General features: G+C 42.5%; 1 protein-coding gene across 2 annotated transcripts in view; it reads left to right on the top strand.

The window, feature by feature from the left end:
* Positions 1 to 24,517, top strand: part of LOC123998592 (ankyrin repeat domain-containing protein 13C) — a 71,719-nt gene that overhangs the window by 38,249 nt on the left and 8,953 nt on the right. For both annotated transcript variants that reach the window (XM_046303588.1, XM_046303577.1), the window contains exons 4-9: positions 7,810 to 7,895; positions 9,229 to 9,274; positions 11,802 to 11,868; positions 15,075 to 15,219; positions 15,413 to 15,544; positions 18,719 to 18,880. In XM_046303588.1, coding sequence (XP_046159544.1) covers positions 7,810 to 7,895; positions 9,229 to 9,274; positions 11,802 to 11,868; positions 15,075 to 15,219; positions 15,413 to 15,544; positions 18,719 to 18,880 — 638 coding nt within the window. The remainder of the gene's footprint in view (positions 1 to 7,809; positions 7,896 to 9,228; positions 9,275 to 11,801; positions 11,869 to 15,074; positions 15,220 to 15,412; positions 15,545 to 18,718; positions 18,881 to 24,517) is intronic.

Genomic DNA, 24,517 nt, shown 5'->3' with positions numbered 1-24,517 from the left:
ACCTCGTCTTAATAGGTGTGCATTTATTTTTCTTCTAGATCGCTACTGTAGGCCTACCATTAACTAAAGATGGAACTTTGTATCAATTCATTGATTGTTTTAATATACTGCAAAATTCACTAGTCTTCCCTGGCTGTCTGACCCTGCTGGGACTCCTGTCACCATCCGATGCTGCTAAGACATGATGAGCATAGTGTTGTCTACTGACTGTGGGCCATGACATTGAAGCCTGTAGAGCTGTTTAAGCCGTGTCGGAGTAGAGAATTAGCTAGGGAAACTGACAGATCAATAACGTTACTTTGCTAAGTATTGGTCTTCATTCATTTGGCCACTGGTTTCATCATTTGACTTAGGTCTAATGTGATTGAGGGTTAAGTTAGTGAGCTAGCTAACGTTAGCCAACTTTTGGCTAGCTCTAATGGTAGCTACATCAACTGGCAAAAACTAGCCAAGTTAATTTACTTCTGAAACAGGACAAAACAAAGGCTACAAAATATTTCCATACACACAACAGCTGTTCTACTGCTACCTGACAGATACTGAGATAGCTAGAGGCTATCGCTGAACTGTTTGTGGTAGCTACTGTAGCAAAATCATTCACTTCAGACAGAACTTCAGTCGAGAGGGGATGAAACATTAGCTACTTCCTGTTAAGTCAAACAGCACTTACCTTGCATCAGTCAAATAAAGAGTAGCCAATTTCTGCACTGCTTGCTTTTACAACTCAGAGAAAATGCCCAACACACACAGACAGCACCTGCCTCTGTTCATCTCTCCTATAAGCCAGCCTTTCAGAAGCTTTGCCTTCACACAGTCTATCCGTACGTTCTGTGGTGTCCGCGTGGTCCTAAAGCACACCCTTAATGTATCACAGTACAATGTTAAAACTGGGAGGGGGGGACAACAATGCCATTTCAGAATGTGGTGGGGTCATGTCCCCAGTGAAAGTTGGGCCGCTAATTTGTAAACATTTCTAAAAACAGAATTCCACTTTGACATTATGGGCTATTGTGTGTAGGCCAGTGACACACAATTTCAATTTAAACCAATCCTAATTCAGGCTGTAACACAACAAAATATGTAAAACGTCAAGGAGTGTGAATACTTTCTGAAAGCACTGTATCCAAAACAGAAGTGAATAAATTGTTTGTCTTTCTGTAGCTCAGTTGGTAGAGCATGGCGCTTGTAACGCCAGGGTAGTGGGTTCAATTCCCGGGACCACCCATACGTAGAATGTATGCACACATGACTGTAAGTCGCTTTGGATAAAAGCGTCTGCTAAATGGTATATATTATTATATATATTATTATATTAGCCGGTTGTTTCACAACCAAAAGTTGGTCAACGCTTTGTTCACCACAGATGGCAGGTAGCAGATTTAGCAAATGAGTCAGTTTTACAGCAGGAACATAGTTATGTGTTTTCTCCCTTTATACTTGTCCATAGTCCACATGTTTTTTTTTCACACAACTGTGTGTCAAATTTATGTGCTCACTAAAAGCCTATCACTGTTTCTTTCCTAGTTTTTACAAGGCAGGGAACAACTTTTCCATATAGAGGTCTGAGGTGTTGTCACACTTGAGCCTGAAACAACTTCCTGTTTGGATGAGAAGTGAACTACATCCTGGCTTTGGGCAGTACAAAAGAGCAGAAGGACCTTTCCCATGGCAGTACAGTGCAGAGCAGTCAAAAGTAGCCTATTTAAAGACCTAAAGGAAGACCTACATTTTTGCTGCTGTCTCATGATGTGAAGATAGGCCTTCTTTTTCTTTGTCTTATTTGGAGTGATGTTTTCCTCAATTTCAGGAAGATTCCAAATGTTTTACACCCAACTCATAGACTGTTTTCTCTGCAAGCATATCTCATATCTCCCTCACTAGGTTTAAACACCAGCTGTCAGAGCAGCTCACAGATCACTGCACCTGTACATAGCCCACCTGTAAACACCCCATCTATCTACCTCACCCCCATACTGTATTTATTTATTTATCTTGCTCCTTTGCACCCCAGTATCTCTACTTGCACATTCATCTTCTGCACATCTACCATCTCAGTATTTAATTGCTATATTATAATTACTTCGCCACCATGGCCTATTTATTGCCTTATACCTCCCTTATCTTACCTCATTTGCACTCACTGTATATATACTTTTTGGTTTCTTTTTTAAAACTGTATTATTGACTGTATGTTTTGTTTATTCCATGTGTAACTCTGTGTTGTTGTTTCTGTCGCATTGCTTTGCTTTATCTTGGTCAGGTGGCAGTTGTAAATGAGAACTTGTTCTCAACTAGCATACCTGGTTAAATGAAGGTGAAAAAAAAGCGGTATTGGAGCGCCAAGTATAGGACAAAGGCTCCTTAACAGCATCTACCCCCAAGCCACAAGACTGCTGAACAAGACCCCCCCCCATACATTTGTTTTGTGCACGGCTACACTCTCTGTTTATTATTTATGCATAGTCACTTCACTCCTACCTACATGTGCAAATGATCTGGACCCCCTGTATAGAGCCTCATTATTGTTATTTTGTTTACTTTTTATAATTTTTTACTTTTGTTTATTTGGTAAATATTTTCTTAACTCTTTTTGAACTGCACTGTTGGTTAAGGGCTGGTAAGTAAACATTTCACGGTTAGGTCTACACTTGTTGTATTCGGCGCATGTGACAAATAACGTTTGATTTGAAGATGGTTATTTCCTCAGTCACAATATGCTAACTAAATTAAAACATTCTACCTAATGGTGTTAATAGGTGTCTCTTTCTAGATCTGTGTGAGAGAGATGGATGGACAGTTGTCCACCACCCATCAGGAGACACAAAAGCCTAGGAAATGGATACTAGCTAGCTATTCTACTGTTTCTGTTCTGTTGATCTCACTTCACATGATGGAATATTGAATTACATATCCTTTGTAGTGACTGCCCTCCCCATCTTTTACAATCATGTAAAAAACAATCATGCTTTTTATTTCTCTCTCAATATAATCACATGAAAGTCATTAGTTTATTACTCTCATTAGGATGGCTGACATCTAGCCCTAAGTGCTCACATCAATCACAATGCAGCAGCCTATGAAATAGTTCAAAAGCAGGCTCTGGTCCCCTGGGTTTGGCGCTATGGTGGCTTATCATATGGGGCTTTTACTGTCCAGCGCCCTGCTGGGTGCTTTGATTAGAATGGCAGGGGAATTCTGCCATCAAAGCCCAATGGAGATGGAAGTGATTTGTCCCATAGCCTCTGATGTGGCAGGAGAACTGGAAAACTGGAGCGCCCTGCTCTGTCTATGACCGACTGCTAGCTTAGCCTGTTCTGTCTATGACCGACTGCTAGCTTAGCCTGTTCTGTCTATGACCGACTGCTAGCTTAGCCTGTTCTGTCTATGACCGACTGCTAGCTTAGCCTGTTCTGTCTATGACCGACTGCTAGCTTAGCCTGTTCTGTCTATGACCGACTGCTAGCTTAGCCTGTTCTGTCTATGACCGACTGCTAGCTTAGCCTGTTCTGTCTATGACCGACTGCTAGCTTAGCCTGTTCTGTCTATGACCGACTGCTAGCTTAGCCTGTTCTGTCTATGACCGACTGCTAGCTTAGCCTGTTCTGTCTATGACCGACTGCTAGCTTAGCCTGTTCTGTCTATGACCGACTGCTAGCTTAGCCTGTTCTGTCTATGACCGACTGCTAGCTTAGCCTGTTCTGTTGTGCCGCCAATAATGAATAGGTATTTTGCCTGCAGTGAAGTCTATTGCTGCCTAGTGCTTACACTGTGTCAATATTTACTGTCCTCTCCCTGCTACTCGAAAGCTGGCTGACAGGTGTAGTTCATTTTTCACTGTTGGATAAACAATATTATTTCAGGTCTTGGTTATGTGGTGGATTCATTAGCATTAATAATACATGATCTATTATGATTTATCATTAACAATCCAGACCCCTTTCAGACAGGAAATTGCTTCTATAGCCATGATTTGGTCTGTATGAGGGTGAATAGGCCTAATTATAGAGAGGTGGTCCAGTGTTGAGGTCCGTGTCAGCTCAGCCCATTTATGCTGGGTGGTCTGTGGGCAGATGGTGAGTTATTCCTCCCTCTTCTCCCCTCTCTGGTCTCTCCCACAGAGGAACGGTGAGGATCAGGAGGCTCGCCCATCCGGAGCCTGTCGCCTCTCATTAGGCAACTATGCCTGCGAAAAACAGAGAGGTGCCTGGCCCCCAAAACACCAAAACATAGCACAGAGCTTGGCCCCCGTGGCCTAGTTTCATTAACAGCACCAATGTCTCTGCTGCCTTTGGTTTCCTCTTTGGGTCTGTGAACTCTAATCAAATTTTATTGGTCGCGTACACATATTTAGCAGATATTATTGGGGATATATCAAAATGCTTGTGTTTCTAGCTGCAACAGTACAGTAATATCTAACAATACACACATCTAAAATTAAGAGAACGGAATTAAAAAATATAGAAATATGAGGACGAGCCGTGTCAGTCCGGAGTCTAAAAAAATTTACATTATTGTCTACACATCCCATCATATATGTGTAGATACAGAATAGCCGTACAGCCTTATTCTAAAATTGATTAAATAAATAGAAATCCTCGATAATCTGAACACAATACCCCATAATCAAAAACATTTTTTTAGAAAAACTTAAATATCACATTTACATAAGTATTCAGTCACTTTGCCATGAGACTTGAAATTGGGCTCAAGTGCATTCTGTTTCCATTGATCATCCTTGAGATGTTTCTACAACTTGATTGGAGTCCACCTGTGGTAAATTCAATTGATTGGACATGTTATGGAAAGGCACACACACCTGTCTATATAAGGTCCAACAGTTGAGAGTGCATGTCAGAGCAAAAACCAAGCCATGAGGTTGACCTAGGACTCTTCCTAGAGCTGGCTGCCCAGCCAAACTGAGTAATCGGGGGAGAAGGGTCTTGGTCAGGGAGGTGACCAAGAACCCGATGGTCACTCTGACAGTGCTCTAGAGTTCCTCTGTGGAGATGGGAGAACCTTCCAGAAGGACAAACATCTCTACAACACTCTACCAATCATGCCTTTATGGTAGAGAGGCCAGACAGAAGCCACTCCTCAGTAAAAGGCACTTGACAGCCCGTTTGGAGTCTTTGGCCAGAATGCCAAGCGTCATGTCTGGAGGAAACCTTGGATCATTCCTACTGTGAAGCATGGTGGTGGCAGCATCATGCTGTGGGGGTGTTTTTCACCTGAAAATAGCTGTGCGGCAACACTCCTCATCCAACCTGACAAAGCTTAAGACGATCTGCAGATTAGAATGGGAAAAACTACCCAAATACAAATCTGCCAAGCTTGTAGCATCATACCGAAGAAGACTCAAGGCTGTAATTGCTGCCAAAAGTGCTTCCACAAAGTACTGAGTAAAGGTTCTGAATTACTTATGTAAATGTGAATTTCCATTTTTTTATATATAAATTGACCCCAAAAAATAAAGCTGTTTTTGCTTTGTCATTATGGGGTATTGTGTGTGTATATTTATAATGAGGCTGTAACGTAACAAAATGTGAAAAAAGTCTAGGGGTATTTACACACACAATACCAGTCAAAAGTGTGTACACATCTACTCATTCAAGGGTTTTACTTTATTTGTACTATTTTCTACATTGTAGAATAATAGTTAAGACATCAAAACTATTAAATAACACAGAATCATGTAGTAACCAAAAAATTGTTAAACAAATCAACATTTATTTGAGATTCTTCAAAGTAAGAAGGAAATAAATTCTACAAATTAACTTTTAACAAGGCACACCTGCTAATTGAAACACATTCCAGGTGACTACCTCATGAAGCTCATGAAAGAATGCCAAGAGTTTGCAAAGCTGTCATCAAGGGTGGCTACTTTGAAGAATCTCAAATATATCACTTTTTTGGTTACTACATGATTCCATATGTGTTATTTCATCATTTTGATGTCTTCAATATTATTCTACAATGTAGAAAATAGTAAAAATAAAGAAAAACCCTGGAATGAGTAGGTGTGTCCAAACTTTTGACTGGTACTGTATATATATATGTACAGTATATTGATATAATTTATATATCTGAAGAATACGTGGATAGAATAGTATATGTACAGCAATAGTTGAATAGGATAGCCTTGACTAAAATACAGTATATACATATGAAGTGGGTAAAAACCTATGTAAACATTAAAGTGACCAGTGTTCCATGACTATGTACATAGGGCAGCAACCTCTAAGGTACAGGTTTGAGAAACCGGGTGGTAGCCGGCAAGTGTAAGTGACTAAAGTTCAGGGCAGGGTACAGGGTGAAGGCCGGCTTGTGGTGACTATTTAACAGTCTGATGGCCTTGAGATATAACCTGTTTTTCAGTCTCTCAGTCCCAGCTTTGATGCACCTGTACTGACCTCGTGTTCTGGATGGTAGCGGGGTGAACAGGCCATGGCTCAGGTGCTGTAGATATCCTGGAGGCTAGGCAGATCGTTCCATTCTCTGGAGAGTCCTGTGGTTGCGCTTGGTGCAGTTGCCGTACCAGGTGGTGATACAGCCCGACAGGATGCTCTCCATGGTGCATCTGTAGAAGTTTGTGAGGGTCTTAGGGGCCAAGCCTAAGCCTTCTTCACCCCACTCTGTGTGGGTGGACCATTTCAGATTGTCAGTGATGTGTACGATGAGGAACTTGACGTTTTTCATGTTCTCTACTGCGGCCCTGTCGATGTGGATAGGGGGGTGCTCCTCTGTTGTTTTCTGAAGTCCACGATCAGCTCCTTTGTTTTGTTGACATTGAGGGAGAGGTTATTTTCCTGGGATGCACAGAATAAAGAATACATGTGTAGGCCTACAGTTAGCTTATTATTGTGGGATTTGTGTGTGTGTTTGTTCGGTAAACAACCTGTGTGATTGAATGGACAGATTAGGCCTACTTCAGCCCCTGCATTTGAAATGACCAAATTAAACACTATATGGTTTGTCTGTAACATGATTCCATTCCTTTTATTGGAGGTTTGTGGTTTTTATTTAAAAAAAGCTGTTTTCTTCTAAAAGCATATTATGTGTATTGCTCACATTGTCGTTTAATCCCCTGATGCCTCCTATAACTGCAATTAGCTGTTGTTCCCACCTCTCTTTGAACCACAGATAAATGTTAGTCGGGTGTGGCTGTTTCAGCTCTGTCTTATTTGTATGAAAACGAGAGGAATTAGGCTGAAAGCTTGTTAAGCTGGGTTGTCATGGTTAAAAGTCTCTGCTCTGTTTGTCCTCCCTCGGGTCATTAAAGAGCTAACAGAGGTATCTCATTAATGGTCCACTTTATTGTTCATATCATTTCCCTCTTTGAACTTCCTAGAATATATGTGATCCCTACCAGCAGTGTAGTCGGTGGGGGTTGTAAAGCCTGTTATGCCATTTCACTCTGGGAAGTCAATATAGTGTATATCAGGGACTAGAATTAGCAGTCAGTTGGTGTGTTTCTCCCATTATTGAAATTCATTGACAGTGTCATGTGCTTTAATACTGTACAATGCTGTACTGTGTGATCAAGATTTGAATGATGTGATGCTTAGCTACCCAGACACCAAATGATTCAGTCATCGCAACTAAGCTTTTAAAAGCATACAGTATAGATTGGGGTCAAGTTCAATGGAATTTGCATGGTGAAATGTGATCCTCTATTTAGCAATGTGCAATGCAGTTGATTGGATACTTCCTCTTGAAGACCAATACCTAGAGATTCCAGTAATGATGATTGTTATTGCCGTATGTAGTTGTGGTCTCACTCCTCGCTCTCTCTGTACTTCTCTCTGTCAGTCACAGCGCTGCTAAGGAAGCTGAAACAGCAATCCAGAGAAAGTGTGGCGGACAAGAGGCCAAAGTTACTGAACGCCCTCAAAGAGGTACGGCACTGAGTCTCTCTCTCTCTCTTTCCCCCGTTGTTATTTAATATCCCTGATCCCTTGTAGTGTATTTGAGGTGTAAAAAGGCTTCTGAAGTCTGCAATGTCCACTTAACAACTACAACTACAAAAATGTCTACATAATAATTTATATTTCCTGTTGCTGCAGGATTATTTCTCTGATGTAGCAAAATGTCTTAAACACACACAGACCCAGGCACTATCAGTCACTCAGTCTCACACTAACTACTGTCATCACAACAATGCACCCCCAGAGAACAACCCACTACATGCAGTGAATATGCCCTCGCCCTAGTCGCCTACGCTCAGGGATTATGCAGACAGACAGCAACATGGGCCAACCTGCATGGGTCAACCTGCATGGGTCAACCTGCATGGGTCAACCTGCATGGGTCAACCTGCATGGGCCAACCTGCATGGGTCAACCTGCATGGGTCAACCTGCATGGGTCAACCTGCATGGGTCAACCTGCATGGGCCAACCTGCATGGGTCAACCTGCATGGGTCAACCTGCATGGGTCAACCTGCATGGGTCAACCTGCATGGGTCAACCTGCATGGGTCAACCTGCATGGGTCAACCTGCATGGGCCAACCTGCATGGGTCAACCTGCATGGGTCAACCTGCATGGGTCAACCTGCATGGGTCAACCTGCATGGGCCAACCTGCATGGGTCAACCTGCATGGGTCAACCTGCATGAAAGGTGACATTCTCATAAACATTCTAACGACACAGGGGGAGGCAGATTCTCCACTCCACACACCCACTTGCACTCTCACACACACAGTTGATAGTCTGGGCTTTGGGGAGCCTTGCAGCATTGTGGCTGGCATGATGTTGTCGAGGGTATGCTGTGGGCATAAACATCTGGTGCCCTGGGCATAAGCCACTACCAGGTCAGTTGTGACTCCCCAAGAGGATGAACCTGAGTGATGAAGAGAAGGAGAGCGCGATGGAGGAAAGGGATGAGAGAGCAGTTCTCTCCTGTGTTAGATGAGAGGATATTATCATTCCTGTGATGTCAGAGAGAGATTCTCTCTTAACTCCAGGGGATTATATTTCTCAGAGATGTGATGCGTTATTATTAATATTACATCACAGGAGGTTTTATTTCTGGTCAGTACTGTGAGATTAGTTGAGCCAGCTGTGTAATTTCAGAGCATTTTAACTACATATTGGATTCTAAACTCATTGAAGAAAATGAGGCTCAACTAGGCCATCTTTGATATGGTAATGTCTGTCAGGTCTACTCTTCCTCTGTTACTCTGGTGTATTTTGATTGATAATGTAATTGATATTCTGTTTCTTTCCAGCTGGGAGACTTTTACTTGGAGGTTCACTGGGACTTTCAAAGCTGGGGTGAGTTTGCTTTGCATTCCACACAAGTATATAATAAAATTACTCACAACCAGGCCTGTTTGTGTTAATATGGTGCTATCTCTTAATAGCGATAATAATAATAATAATAGAGATTGTTTACAAGCCTGAGATAATCCACTGGAGGGAGTGGCTCACCCCCCCCCCCCCCACACACGCTGACAGAAAGACAGACACTCCCCCCTGGTGGTGGCAATACATCATCCCACCACCAGCATTACTAAGGCCTATTAACTTGTACATCAATCAAATGTAATGTATTTAATAAAGCCCTTTTTACAGCAGAGTGCTTATACAGAAATCCAGCCTAAAATCCCAAAGAGCAAGCAGTGCAGATGTAGAAGCACAATGTCTAGGTAAAACACAATGTCTAGAAACCTAGAGAGGAACCGGGCTCCAAGCGGTGGCCAGTCCTCTTCTGGCTGTGCTGGGTAGCGATTATAACATTGTCATTAATGCCATATCGTTCTTCAGAATGTAAAACGTTCATAAATTACCAGCAGGGTCAAATAATAATCATAGGGGTTATAGAGGGTGCAAAAGGTCAGCACCTTAGGAGTAAATGCCAGTTGGCTTTTCATAGCCGAGCATTCAGAGGTCGAGCGCAAGAGAGAGAATCAATGAATCTTATTTTTAGATGCATTATTCACGCAATGCCTATCGTTTCTTGGAATACATTATAGAGAAAATAATGTTACAAATGTCCCAAATTACTTTGGCTGAATGTCCAGTGTAAGTCTAGAGTGTGTTCAAATGTCCATGTTAAATATTGACCTGCTTGTAAAGATTGTGTGACTGTTCACAACAGTAAAGAAAGGGATCCTGATTGTGTGAATTGGTAGAATTTGACAGGGGATGGAGCCGAGTGCCCCTATGTGGCAAGGGCTCAAATGTAAAGAATGTATTGGGAGATGCCTTTTAAATGATCACTGTTCAGGAGGGTGAAACATCATAGAACATTCAGATGGAATTCTATAGTGCAGAACAGATATAACAGAGAATTGAGCCAGCTCTGTTAATTCAATTTCTATCTGAAACATTCTAAACGTTTCACCTCAGACATTGAGAGATCAGGACCCCAGCAGTCCTTTTCAATATTCTGGGGATAGAACAGACACGTTGTCCAGTCTGTACTAGTGCAGATCAAAGGGAATTGATTTCCTCTCAGAGCGAGATGCACTGCTGGCACACATGACATTCATAGGCTCTGTTCCAATATCCATGCTAGCATACTTATATATGCATTAGAATTAAGCAATATAGCCCAAGGGGGTGTGGTATATGGCCAGTATACCAGGGCTGTTCTTAGGCAAGACGCGACGCGGAGTACCTTGATACAGCCCTTAGCCATGGTATATTGGCAATATACCATAAACCCCCGAGGTGCCTTATTGCTATTATAAACTGGTTACCAACGTAATTAGTAATTAGCCATAAAAATAAATGTTTTGTCATGCCCATGGTATACGCTCTGATATAATCTAGAGGCGAAAGAAACGCACAACTATTTAGGTGAGGTGCTGGCTAGTGGAGTGGAACACTTAAACAAATAAAGGAGAGCCGCACACTCTAGGAGCTCAGATGCAAAAATATTTATGTCCAACGTTTAGACAGACAAGCTGTCTTCATCAGGGTATAATGACAAACACTGCGGGATGACTCGTTTAAATAGTGTCAAAAGACACACACAGGTGTCTGTAATCATGGCCGGGTGTGGCCTGATATCATTGGTTAATTCTCATATATTAAAATAGCATACAAAAAACATAAATGGATAGCGTATGATCATAGATACAATTTGGCTACATAAGCCTACAAACATTTACAACAGCAAAATCACAATAATCACAAGAATGGCTTCAGATCAAAGTCTACATTGAGACCGAAGGGAGCAAGGGCCTTTAAGTTAAAGATCCAGGCAGCCTCTCAATAAATTGTCGAGGTCACCCACTCTCCTAGGGAGGGTACATGTTTGATGCCATGTCACCCTCCCTAGGAGAGGGGTTGACCTTGACAATTTGTTGAAATGTTGGACATAAAATATTTTTTTAATCTGAGCTCCTAGAGTGTGCGATCTCCTTTATTAAAAAAAAAATATGGTCTGATATACCACGGCTTTCAGCCAATCAGCATTCAGGGCTCGTACCACCCAGTTTATAATGAAGCAATATAGTACAGCATGCTAACGTAATTATTGGAACATCAACAATAGTGTGGTGTCTTCCAAGGGTCAGAAGTGGTCTCAAATCCTATTTGCACATAACCTAAATCAGTCACATAATACCTTCCGCATCTCTTTTATAGTTCTGTGACTGAGACCTTGATAAGGTGCAGGACTTTGGAAGTCATTATTTAATGACAGTCTGGTGTAGGCTTGTAAAGAGTGTTAAATATTAAACTGCAGAACTGCATATTCCTGTGCAGGTATGGGCTCTGAAAGAGGGAATATAGGAACTTTGAAGTGGTTGGAGTTTCTAAACTTAGGACCATCTATTTCCCCATGTTGCAGTGCCTTTGCTTTCCAGAATCCTGCCCTCTGACGCCTGTAAGATCTACAAACAGGGGATCAACATCAGGTGAGTCAAGTCATCCCTTGTCATCCCTTGTTCAAAAAAATCTGATCTGCTTGGAGGACTGCTCGGCAGACGTCGGATCACTTACACAGTGAGGTGTTTGTTTAGCAACAATTTGCTTGAAGCCAAAAAACAAACCAGAAGACAAGACAAAAGACAAGATCATTGCAACAAATAAGCATGTCAAACAGATTACAACACGTAATAAAGAGATGGGTGTGCCACCATGGATCACTGATTCATTAACCAGTACTGTACTGGTCTCAGCTGTTACAGCCTGTTCAAAGTTTGTCCACACACACACACACACAATGCACAATGTTGCTTCTCCTCCTCCGCAGCTCAAAATTGATACACTGTTCTTCACCAATCTTTAGCTTTGGTTGGGTGCCAGTCTGTTTCTCCTTCAGCCATCTTGTCCTAGTCTTGGTAGGGCAGAGATGCAGTTTCGTTAAATGCAGAAAGAGTCAGGTATTGAGCTTTCCCCTATGGACAAACCCAAGGAGCCACCTCTGTCCATCCAACAACATTAGACTGGTGCTTCTCCTGAGTGATGTCCTCAGCTTTAGTATTATACTGAAAAAGTCCATGAGATATGGTAAAACCCACGATAATAAAGGTCAATATGCCTTGATAAAACCCTTTATTGAAGCACTTTCAAGCTTTTAGAGCCCTTTTCAGTTCAGTAAAGATTCCTGGCCTTGAACACTACACTCGCTCCCAGCTTTATGGGCTTCTGTAAAGCCAACCCCAGCACGGTGGCTAATGACAAGAACAGTTAACTAGAGTGTGAAATCGGTTCTTGCACTGCTGTGACTGAGCAGCACGGCATCTGTTTGCAGTTCTATTACCTTGTCATCCCTCTCCAAATAATTACACTTAGTTAAAGAGATAACTAACACCTACTCTAACCCTACCGACTACATTATAATTGTCCCAGCGCCAAGTCGTCACATTCAATTATTCCCCATCCAGTAGCGAACTGACATCACCAGTTGGACAATACAGAATACAGTAAGGTTATCGGGTTTAATTGTTAGCAGGCTGGTTAATGTATGCTGTGTTGCTAAGATTTACAAGCCTCAGTGTTCATTGACAAGAAACCAGGTTCAGATTGTTCTTCAAAGGGCCTGCATTTTACAACACGTAGCTCTGGCATACCGTGATACTCACACACATGCTCACAGAGACAGACAAATCAAAGTGTATTCAGGCGTTGCTAGGTTACTTGCCTCACAAATTGCCACCCCTCCTCCCCACTTCTCCCCTGCTCTGAATCTATGCAACACTGGAGATTCAGGGATAATTATTCTCAGACACATGAAAGTGTATGCATGTTGTGGTGAGTGGGTGATAAAGAAAGAAAGTTCTCTAACATGCTTTCAAAATGTCAGTTGGAGAGGGGGGCCAAGGCACAACTTAATTTACATTCCATTGGTTGAAAGTCTCCGCTTTGTCGTACCTCTCACTCTCCCTTTCGTGTCTATGTGCAGCACATATACAGTGGGGCAAAAAAGTATTTAGTCAGCCACCAATTGTGCAAGTTCTCCCACTTAAAAAGATGAGAGGCCTGTAATTTTCATCATAGGTACACTTCAACTATGACAGACAAAATTAGGAAAAAAAATCCAGAAAATCACATTGTAGGATTTTTAATGAATTTATTTGCAAATTATGGTGGAAAATAAGTATTTGGTCACCTACAAACAAGCAATATTTCTGGCTCTCACATACCTGTAACAGCTTCTTTAAGAGGCTCCTCTGTCCTCCACTCGTTACCTGTATTAATGGCACCTGTTTGAACTTGTTATCAGTATAAAAGACACCTGTCCACAACATCAAACAGTCACACTCCAAACTCCACCATGGCCAAGACCAAAGAGCTGTCAAAGGACACCAGAAACAGAATTGTAGACCTGCACCAGACTGGGAAGACTGAATCTGCAATAGGTAAGCAGCTTGGTTTGAAGAAATCAACTGTGGGAGCAATTATTAGGAAATGGAAGACATACAAGACCACTGATAATCTCCCTAGATCTGTGGCTCCACGCAAGATCCTACCCCGTGGGGTCAAAATGATCACAAGAACGGTGAGCAAAAATTCCAGAACCACACGGGGGGACCTAGTGAATGACCTGCAGAGATCTGGGACCAAAGTAACAAAGCCTACCATCAGTAACATACTACGCCGCCAGGGACTCAAATCCTGCAGTGCCAGACGTGTCCCCCTGCTTAAGCCAGTACATGTCCAGGCCCGTCTGAAGTTTGCTAGAGATGTCATATGGTCAGATGAAACCAAAATATACATTTTTGGTAAAAACTCAACTCATCATGTTTGGAGGACAAAGAATGCTGAGTTGCATCCAAAGAACATCATACCTACTGTGGAGCAGTAGGTGGAAACATCATGCTTTGGGGCTGTTTTTCTGCAAAGGGACCAGGACGACTGATCCGTGTAAAGGAAAGAATGAATGGGGCCATGTATCGTGAGATTTTGAGTGAAAACCACCTTCCATCAGCAAGGGCATTGAAGATTAAACGTGGCTGGGTCTTTCAGCATGACAATGATCCCAAACACACTGCCCGGGCAACAGGAAGGAGTGGCTTTGTAAGAAGCATTTCAAGGTCCTGGAGTGGCCTAGCCAGTCTCCAGATCTCAACCCCATAGAAAATCTTTGGAGGGAGTTGAAAGTCTGTGTTGCCAGCAACAGCCCCAAAACATCACTGCTCTAGAGGAGATCTGCATGGAGGAATGGGCCAAAATACCAGCAACAGTGTGTGAAAACCTTGTGAAGACTTACAGAAAACGTTTGACCTCTGTCATTGCCAACAAAGGGTATATAACAAAGTACTGAGAAACATTTGTTATTGACCAAATACTTATTTTCCACCATAATTTGCAAATAAATAAATAAATAAATCCTACAATGTGATTTTCTGATTTTTTTTTTCTTCTTCATTTTCTGTCATAGTTGAAGTGTACCTATGATGAAAATGACAGGCCTCTCATCTTTTTAAGTGGGAGAACTTGCACAATTGGTGGCTGACTAAATACTTTTTTGCCCCACTGTTGATGTGAGTAATCATTAAGCATACGTATGAACTGGAGGCAATATGTGCTGCTTTAATGTGCTGATACTGGTGCTATTGACATTATATTGACCCATGAAGTGGTTTGAAATTCAACCTTTCTCTCTCTATGGTCATAGACTGGACACCACTCTCATAGACTTCACAGATATGAAGTGCCAACGTGGTGACCTCAGCTTCATCTTCAATGGCGACGCCATCCCCTCAGAGTCCTTTGTGGTGCTGGACAATGAACAGAAGGTGTACCAACGGATACACCACGAGGTGAGACAGGACTTGATGCTGAAGTTGTTGTTTTTGCACTTCTCTAGCTAATGTCCCTGACAGTTTTTTATTCCATCTTTAAAAACTGGGCACCTAGCTTCTGAACTCTGTGAGCCCTGTTTTTGTGAAGTGTGTGTGTGTGCAGAAGGCTTCTACCTGCTTACCAACGTGGCGGTGGCTCCTTGTGTTCCAGGAGTCAGAGATGGAGACAGAGGAAGAGGTGGACATCCTTATGAGCAGCGATGTTTACTCGGCCACTCTCTCCACCAAGTCCATCACCTTCTCCAGAGCCCAGACTGGCTGGCTGTTCCGAGAGGACAAAACGGTTGATTTATAAATCTCTGTCTCTCTCTGTCAAATCCTAAAATGTATCTTTCTCAGAATTAGGGCAGTGGCGGTCATTATATTTTGTCAGTCGGTGATTGTCAAGCAAATAACTGCCGGTCTCACTGTAATTGACCGTTAATTAACATAAACATATTTAGCATCTCCTGACTTCTATGCATAACCTACAAGCCACTGATGTAGACCTTTGGAACATTTACATTTTTAAAAGTCTAATGAATCAATTTATTATAGCCTACACATCACAATAAATGCATTATTTATTTTGGACAGGTCTAAAGAAACATGAAGAACATGTAGTCTATTTCAGAAGAACCGAATAGCATACTCTGACTTGTCCTTATGTTTGGACCTGATCTGGCTATGCCATATAGCTGTGGGATACACTAGTTAATTTAGTAGACAAGATTTGCTTTAAATTCCGTGGCATTATTTTATAGTGTGTAGAATACAATTGAACATAGCTGAATAAAATAGAAGGGATATTTTCAACAAACGATTTCTGAGGGTGTGCGCACATGCGGCTATTTTGTGTTGAGCTGTTAAATCATGTCTGTGGCTATAACAGAACGTGTTTAGGAGTCAAAATCCCAAGGAAAACTGTTCACAAAAAACACAAAAAATATCCATCCGCCAGTCTCTGTATTGTCTATGGCCAGGGAAAATAGATAGAGTCCCGTTAACAATGTCTACAGCTTCCACACGATGTCGCCAGTACTGGCAATTCAGTTCTGGTTTATCCTTGGTGGGATGACGAATAGGCACTTCCTGTCTTGGGGTACACCAAAGGAAGTTATGAAAGGGAGAATATGGACGATGATTTCAAGACTCGCTGCTATCGAATACAGATCGCCCCGTGATCAATTTTATCGATTATTAACGTTTATTAATACCTAAAGGTGGTTTACAAAAGTAGTTTGAAGTCTTTTGTCAAAGTTTATAGGCAACTTTTTTAATTTAAAAAAATGACGTTGCGTTTTGAAAAGGTGCTTTTTCCTGGATCAGACGGGCTTCATAAATTGACATTTTGGGTATATATGGACTGATTTCATCGAAAAAAAGACCCAATTGTGATGTTTATGGGACATATAGGAGTGCCAACAAAGAAGCTCGTCAAAGGTAATGAATGTTTTATATTTTATTTCTGCGTTTTGTGTAGCGCCTGCTACGCTAATTATTTCTGTTTACGTCCCCTTTGGGTATTTCGGGGGTTGCATGCTATCAGATAATAGCTTCTCATGCTTTCGCCGAAAAGCATTTTACAAATCTGACATGTTGGCTAGATTCACAACGAGTGTAGCTTTAATTGAGTACCCTGCATGTGTGTTTTAATGAAAGTTTGAGTTGTATCGAGTACTATTAGTTGGCGCTCTGAAATTTCCACTGATTTGGTCCCTGTACAGGGACAGCAGCCGTAAAAGGCTGCTGAGAAACAGGTCCTCCTATATGCTTAATTTTGAGTTATTCATGCAACTTTAGTTGTGATACAAACGTTGGGCAACATTGTTTTATACATTCTAGGGCTGATGATTTGAAAAAAATAGCATGAACGGCATGTGATTTGCTTTGTTTCTTCCGCAGGCTGCACACACTTCATCAGTCTCTCGTTCACAATTTGACAAGCACTTAATAATGCCTCAAATTATCCGCCGGCGTCCCTCTTGTGTGGCCGTAACGCACCCTAAAAAAAATCCATGCCTTTTGTGGCCAGTGGTCGTTGTGCCCTTGGCCTGAATATAATAATTATAATTCCCTTATCCCGGCTGCTAATCGTGTGCTCGCGCACATGGTTCTCTCAGATGGCTCAATTCTTATTAGCTAATGCCTGTCACGTGATCGGGTCCTTCTCACAGGCATCGCCGCTCTGAAGTAAGATAAAAGTGAAGACCGACACATCAGCGGCGTAACCTCGAGCGTACTTTTTATTGAATTCGAACATATTGAAGATGTTAAGGTGCATTTATATGGTGAGAATGATCTTCCCTAAACTTGAAATTCACGCGCCGCTTATGTATGTCAGTTAGGCTCTACACCCCTTGTAAAGCGGATTAATGTGCTTAATTTTAGGAAGTTATTTGGCCACTTTAGTTGTGATGCAAACCTTATCAAAACACATAGACCTATTAGCTAGGCTACATGAGGTATGCTATTATGATTTGGAAAAGTCGAGAGAAAAAAAGGCCTGCACTGTTTCATGCCTTACTGCACACAAGCTGGGCGTCATTCACAAGTGATAGTATATCATTCACAACTGATAATATTGTCACCCATCAGACTATTCTTAATTTATTATTATCTTTACATATGCTAAATAGTATATGTGTGAAATTAGTTTTGATTTAGAATGGACCGTTATCACGCATTGATCTGGGAACAGGGGCAGGGTAAAAAAATACATGTCATCTATGCACTTGAATAGCGAATGGAGTACACTTTTCCTATGGTTCATGTTCATGCCAGCCAACTAGGTTATACTCCTGTTGTAAAGCAAAGCAATGTGCCTAATATTAGGAAAGTTGATAAATGAATATAGTAGGCCTAGCCTATTGAAAGCTGATAGGATCCTCCTCTTTAATAGAGACCATCAAAACTCAATTTTCTAACACAATTGCATAGCCTATAGAAATGTTGCACAACATGAGCTCATGGGCTCTCATGAAGTGTTTGATTTAGATTTTCGATTGCATTTGCATTGATGTCAGAGTGATTAAAGGGACAATAGACTCCCGAGTACCAGGCAGTTAGCACATATGGTGGGCTACTAATGACCATTAGCAGCATCAGAGCTTGGAGAATCCTAGTTACCATGACTAAACGGTCATGTGAAATTTGACTGAGGTCATGACTCGTGACCGCCGGTGTGGCGGTAATACAGTCACCATAACAGCCCTAATCAGTGTGCCCTCTGCTACTCTACAGTACAGTCTTGTTATTCAATGCAGTACAGGACACCCATGTCCTTTTCACATTTCCTGTGCTATACCTCCCCTCAACAAAGTTTCAAATGAAACAGATTAACCAACACATAGAGGATGTGTTTGATAAACATCTGGGGAGAGCTATTATTATTGGGCTATTGCTGTTTGTCCTTTGATGTGTATTGAAGGGAAATTGGTGATCAAGTTTTTTTTTGTCATGTCCTTTGTTGCTCCAGGAGCGTGTGGGGAATTTCCTGTCAGATTTCTACTCCGTGAACGGGCTGGTGCTGGAGTCACGGAAGCGTCGGGAGCACCTGACCGAGGAGGACATCCTGAGGAACAAGGCCATCATGGAGAGCCTGAGCAAAGGAGGGAACCTCATTGAGCAGAACTACGAGGTGAGCTCCGCTGTGATGCCCTTTAGCTGCAAAACTAGGAGGTGAGCTCCGCCTTGAGGCCCTCTAGTTTCAGAGTACGGGTACATTGTACTTGGGTTCAGTCTTTGTCTAGTTCAGCAGTGGGACCTCCCAAGTTGGGGCTTTGGGCTGAAGTTCTATGCTGGGGCCTCTAAATGGAATTCTGCTGGAGTCGACTGGTATCATGTCACCTGTTGTGGTTGTGAGCTGGGCGCGGTGTGCAAAGTGAAGATACTGTTTGCTTGCACCTTCAGCATAACTGCGAGTCCAGTCCTGAAACTCTCCTCTCCCGCTGGACCCTTGGGGTAGGCCCTCTCAGACCCTACTACTTGCCACCCTTATATACCTCCCCTACAGGATCTCCTCTCACTTCCAGTCACCTGTACCAAAACATGTCAATGAGACATGGACCACAAAAGGGTCATATCTTTTCACTTAGCATATGGCTCATTTGCTGTAAAACACGTCTGATTGGTTTATTTGGAAATACTTCAGTTGGACTACTCACTCCTCTTGGGTTTCTTTATAGTTGTATTTGTTTTGCACATACTGTCTGTCAGAATGAAAATGTCCCTTCTAAACCTCATTTGTGGCATTCTGCCAGGGGAGAACGACTGCTCCCTCTCATTGAAGACACGGAAGTTCAAGGTAGACCGCAGTACTGGAGGTATTGTTAGCAGAAAGTCGGATCCCCCATTAGAGTGAATGGAAATTGCTTCTAATACACCAGATGTACAGTGCATTCGGAAAGTGTTCAGACCCCTTCACTTTTTCCACATTTTGTTACGTTACAGCCTTATTCTAAAATGGATTAAATAAAAACATTTCCTTATCAATCTACACAGAATTCCCCATAATAAGAAAGTGAAAACAGCTTTTTAGAAACTTTTGCAAATGTATAAAAAACAAACAGAAATACCTTATTTACATAAGTATTCAGATCCTTTGCTATGACACTTGAAATTGAGCTCAGTTGCATCCTGTTTCCATTGATCACTCTTGAGATGTTTCTACAACTTAATTGACCTGAAAATACCTGTGCAGCAACATTCCCCATCCAACCTGACAGAGCTTGAGAGTATCTGCAGAGAAGATTGAGAGAAACTCCCCAAATACAGGTGTGCCAAGCTTGTAGCATCATACCCAAGAAGACTCGAGGCTGTAATCTCTGCCAAAGGTGCTTCAACAAAGTACTGAGTAAAAGGTCAGAATATAAATATAATATTTCAGTTGCAAACAATTCTAAAAACCTGTTTTTTCTTTGTCATTATGGCGTATTTTAGAATAAGGCTGTAACGTAACAAAATGTGCAACAGGTGAAGGGGTCTGAATATTTTCCGAATGCACCATATGTCCTTGAACCAAATCGCACATTACAAAAATTTACAAGGATAATTTAGTTGCTATTGGCAGCCTGCTTTACCCTGGTCGGCCTTCAACTTGGGTTACTCAATGAGAGAGGGCAGCATTGAACTAGCCTGAAACGTTACTTCCTAGAGTACCTCAAACTGCACACGTTATATCTCCATAAGATGCCATCTTAACAGACTTCTTTTGGTTTCAATGTGCTATTGAGTCTTCACATAGGAATGAATGGTGTCACATGATCGATGGCTTTGTCCATTCATATCATTGCATTTTACCCCCCCTTCTTCTACCCTTGAGCATGTATACCAGGCACCCCCTTCTAGTGATGGAAGCTCAGAGCGGCACTTTATACACACCTTTCCAGTGCTTTCCCTCTATTTGGCCCTATAGATAATTTGCTTTGGGAGCCCCTCCACAAAGGGAAGTCATGGCCTCACTGTCACGAATGTCTTCGGGTGAAAGAGAGGAGGACCAAAATTCAGCGTGATGATTGTCCATATTTAATAGGAAACTTAAACAATGAACAAAAACAACAAACCGACAAAAATGAACGAAGACGAAACAGTCCCGTAACGTGAACACTAACACTGGAACACTGGAAACAGGAACAATCACCCACAAAATACCCAAAGTATATGGCTGCCTAAATATGGTTACCAATCAGAGACAACGATAGACAGCTGCCTCTAACTGAGAACCAATCTAGGCAACCATAGACTTACAAAAACACCTAGATAGGAAACACCCCCATGAACATACAAAACCCTGAGACAAGACAAAACACATACATCACCCATGTCACACCCTGACCTAACTAAAATAACAAAGAATACTAAGGTCAGGGTGTGACACTCACAAAGCTCAATATATGCTTTTTGGCGGCTCTGTTGTTTTCGTTAGTTTTGTCCTGTCGTGAACTGGGTTTTGTGTTGTTGATGTGTCCTGTAGTATTTACTCCCTGTGGTATTGTTGTCCTTGTACTGTGGTGGTAAATGATTTCAAGCATTTTTAATCTGTTGTCCAATTCTTGTCAGCTCAGTATTGAATGGGAAAAACTCCTTACACAGTCCTTCGTGCTTACATCCATGTTTGTAGAAGTGATTCCGTGCTCAGTGGAAACCGTTTTGCAGAAGTAGGTTGAGGGAAAAATAACATGCTGAGTCCGTCCCAGGTTTCAAGCAGGGCTCTGTACTATTGACTAGGTGGATGGGGTCTAAAACCCTTGGTGCGACGGGGGGCACGGCTGACTGACTGGAGGCTGTGTGGACTCAACAACGGAGGTGGCGGGAGTCAAAGGCATGTGAGAATATCACAGTCACTCATAGTGATAGGTCAGAGAGAGTTCAGTCTTAGTGTGGATGTGTGTGAGTTTCAAATCGAATCAAATCTAATTTTATTTGTCACATACACATGGTTAGCAGATGTTAATGCGAGTGTAGCGAAATGCTTGTGCTTCTAGTTCCGACAATGCAGTAATAACCAACGAGTAATCTAGCTAACAATTTCAAAACTACTACCTTATACACACAAGTGTAAAGGGATAAAGAATATGTACATAAAGATGTATGAATGAGTGATGGTACAGAGCGGCATAGGCAAGATGCAGTAGATGGTATCGAGTACAGTAGATACGTATACATATGAGAAATAATGTAGGGTATGTAAACATTATATTAAGTAGCATTGTTTAAAGTGGCTAGTGATATATTCCCATTATTAATGTGGCTGGAGTTGAGTCAGTGTGTTGGCAGCAGCCACTCAATGTTAGTGGTGGCTGTTTAACAGTCTGATGGCCTTGAGATAGAAGATGTTTTTCAGTCTCTCGGTCCCAGCTTTGATGCACCTGTACTGACCTCGCCTTCTGGATGATAGCGGGGTGAACAGGCAGTGGCTCAGGTGGTTGTTGTCCTTGATGATCTTTATGGCCTTCCTGTGACATCGGGTGGTGTAGGTGTCCTGGAGGGTAGGTAATTTGCCCCCGGTGATGCATTGTGCAGACCTCACTACCCTCTGGAGAGCCTTACAGTTGTGGGCGGAGCAGTTGCCGTACCAGGCGGTGATACAACCCGACAGGATGCTCTCGATTGTGCATCTGTAGAAGTGCTTTTGGTGACAAGCCGAATTTCTTCAGCCTCCTGAGGTTGAAGAGGCGCTGCTGCACCTTCTTCACGATGCTGTCTGTGTGGGTGGACCAATTCAGTTTGTCTGTGATGTGTACGCCGAGGAACTTAAAACTTACTACCCTCTCCACTACTGTTCCATCGATGTGGATAAGGGGGTGTTCCCTCTGCTGTTTCCTGAAGTCCACAATCATCTCCTTAGTTTTGTTGACGTTGAGTGTGAGGTTATTTTCCTGACACCACACTCCGAGGGCCCTCACCTCCTCCCTGTAGGCCGTCTCGTCGTTGTTGGTAATCAAGCCTACCACTGTTGTGTCGTCCGCAAATTTGATGATTGAGTTGGAGGCGTGCGTCGTGGGTGAACAGGGAGTACAGGAGAGGGCTCAGAACGCACCCTTGTGGGGCCCCAGTGTTGAGAATCAGCGGGGTGTAGTTGTTGTTACCAACACTCACCACCTGGGGGCGGCGAGCTTGATGACGAGTTTGGAGGGTACTATGGCGTTAAATGCTGAGCTGTAGTTGATGAACAGCATTCTCACATAGGTATTCCTCTTGTCCAGATGGGTTAGGGAAGTGTGCAGTGTGGTTGAGATTGCATCGCCTGTGGACCTATTTGGGTGGTAAGGAAATTGGAGTGGGTCTAGGGTGTCAGGTAGGGGGGAGGTGATATGGTCCTTGACTAGTCTCTCAAAGCACTTCATGATGACGGAGGTGTGTGGCGGTAGTTGTTTAGTTCAGTTACCTTAGCTTTCTTGGGAACAGGAACAATGGTGGCCCTCTTGAAGCATGTGGGAACAGCAGACTGGGATAGGGATTGATTGAATATGTCCGTAAACACACCAGCCAGTAGAGAGAGAGAGAGAGAGTGTCGCCAACCCAGACAGAAAGACCACGTCAGTGACGCACCCCATCTAGGGACGGCATGGAAGAGCACCAGTAGGCCAGTGACTCAGCCCCTGTAACAGGGTTAGAGGCAGAGAATCCCAGTGGAGAGAGGGGAACCGGTGGTTCGTTGCTCCAGTGCCTTTCCGTTCACCTTCACACTCCTGGGCCAGACTACACTCAATAATAGGACCTACTGAAGAGATGAGTCTTCAGTAAAGACTTAAAGGTTGAGACCGAGTCTGCCTCCCTCACATGGGTAGGCAGACCATTCAATAAAAAGAGCTCTGCAGGAGAAAGCCCTGCCTCCAGCTGTTTGCTTAGAAATTCTAGTGCCAATTAGGTGGCCTGCGTCTTGTGACCGTAGCGTACGTGTAGGTCTGTACGAGAGGACCAAATCGGGAAGATCGGTAGGAGCAGGCACGTGTAATGCTTTGTAGGTTAGCAGTAAAACCTTGAAATCAGCCTTTGCCTTAACAGGAAGCCAGTGTAGGGAGGCTAGCACTGGAGTAATATGATAATTTTTTTTTGGTTCTAGTTAGGATTCTAACAGCCGTATTTATCACTAACTGAAGTGTATTTAGTGCTTTATCCGGGTATCCGGAAAGTAGAGCATTGCAGTAGTCTAACCTAGAAGTGACAAAAGCATGGATTAATTTTTCAGCATACTTTTAGGACAGAAAATGTCTGATTTTTGCAATGTTACGTAGATGGAAAAAAGCTGCCCTTGAAACAGTCTTGATATGTTCGTCAAAAGAGAGATCAGGGTCCAGAGTAATGTTGATGTCCTTCACGGTTTTATTTGAGATGACTGGACAACCATCGAGATTGTCTGTTGAATCTGACAATGAATCTGTTTGTTTCTTGGGACCTAGAACAAGCATTATTGTTTTGTCATAGTTTTAAAAGTAGAACGTTTGCAGCCATCCACTTCCTTATGTCTGAAACAAGGCTTCCAGTAAGGGCAATTTTGGGGCTTCACCATGTTTCAGCGACATGTACAGCTGTGTCATCCACAGTGAAAGTTAACATTATGTTTCCGAATAACATCACCACGAGGTAAAATATATAGTGAAAACAATAGTGGTCCTAAAACGGAGCCTTGAGGAACACCGAAATGTACAGTTAATTTGTCAGAGGACAAACCATCCACAGAGACAAATTGATATCTTTCCGACAGATAAGATCTAAACCCGGCCAGAACTTGTGCGTGTAGACCAATTTGGGTTTCCAATCTCCCCAAAGAATG

Source organism: Oncorhynchus gorbuscha, linkage group LG02 (assembly GCF_021184085.1).
Source record: "Oncorhynchus gorbuscha isolate QuinsamMale2020 ecotype Even-year linkage group LG02, OgorEven_v1.0, whole genome shotgun sequence".
Lineage (NCBI taxonomy): Eukaryota > Metazoa > Chordata > Actinopteri > Salmoniformes > Salmonidae > Oncorhynchus > Oncorhynchus gorbuscha.
This window is presented reverse-complemented; position numbering and strand designations above follow the sequence as displayed.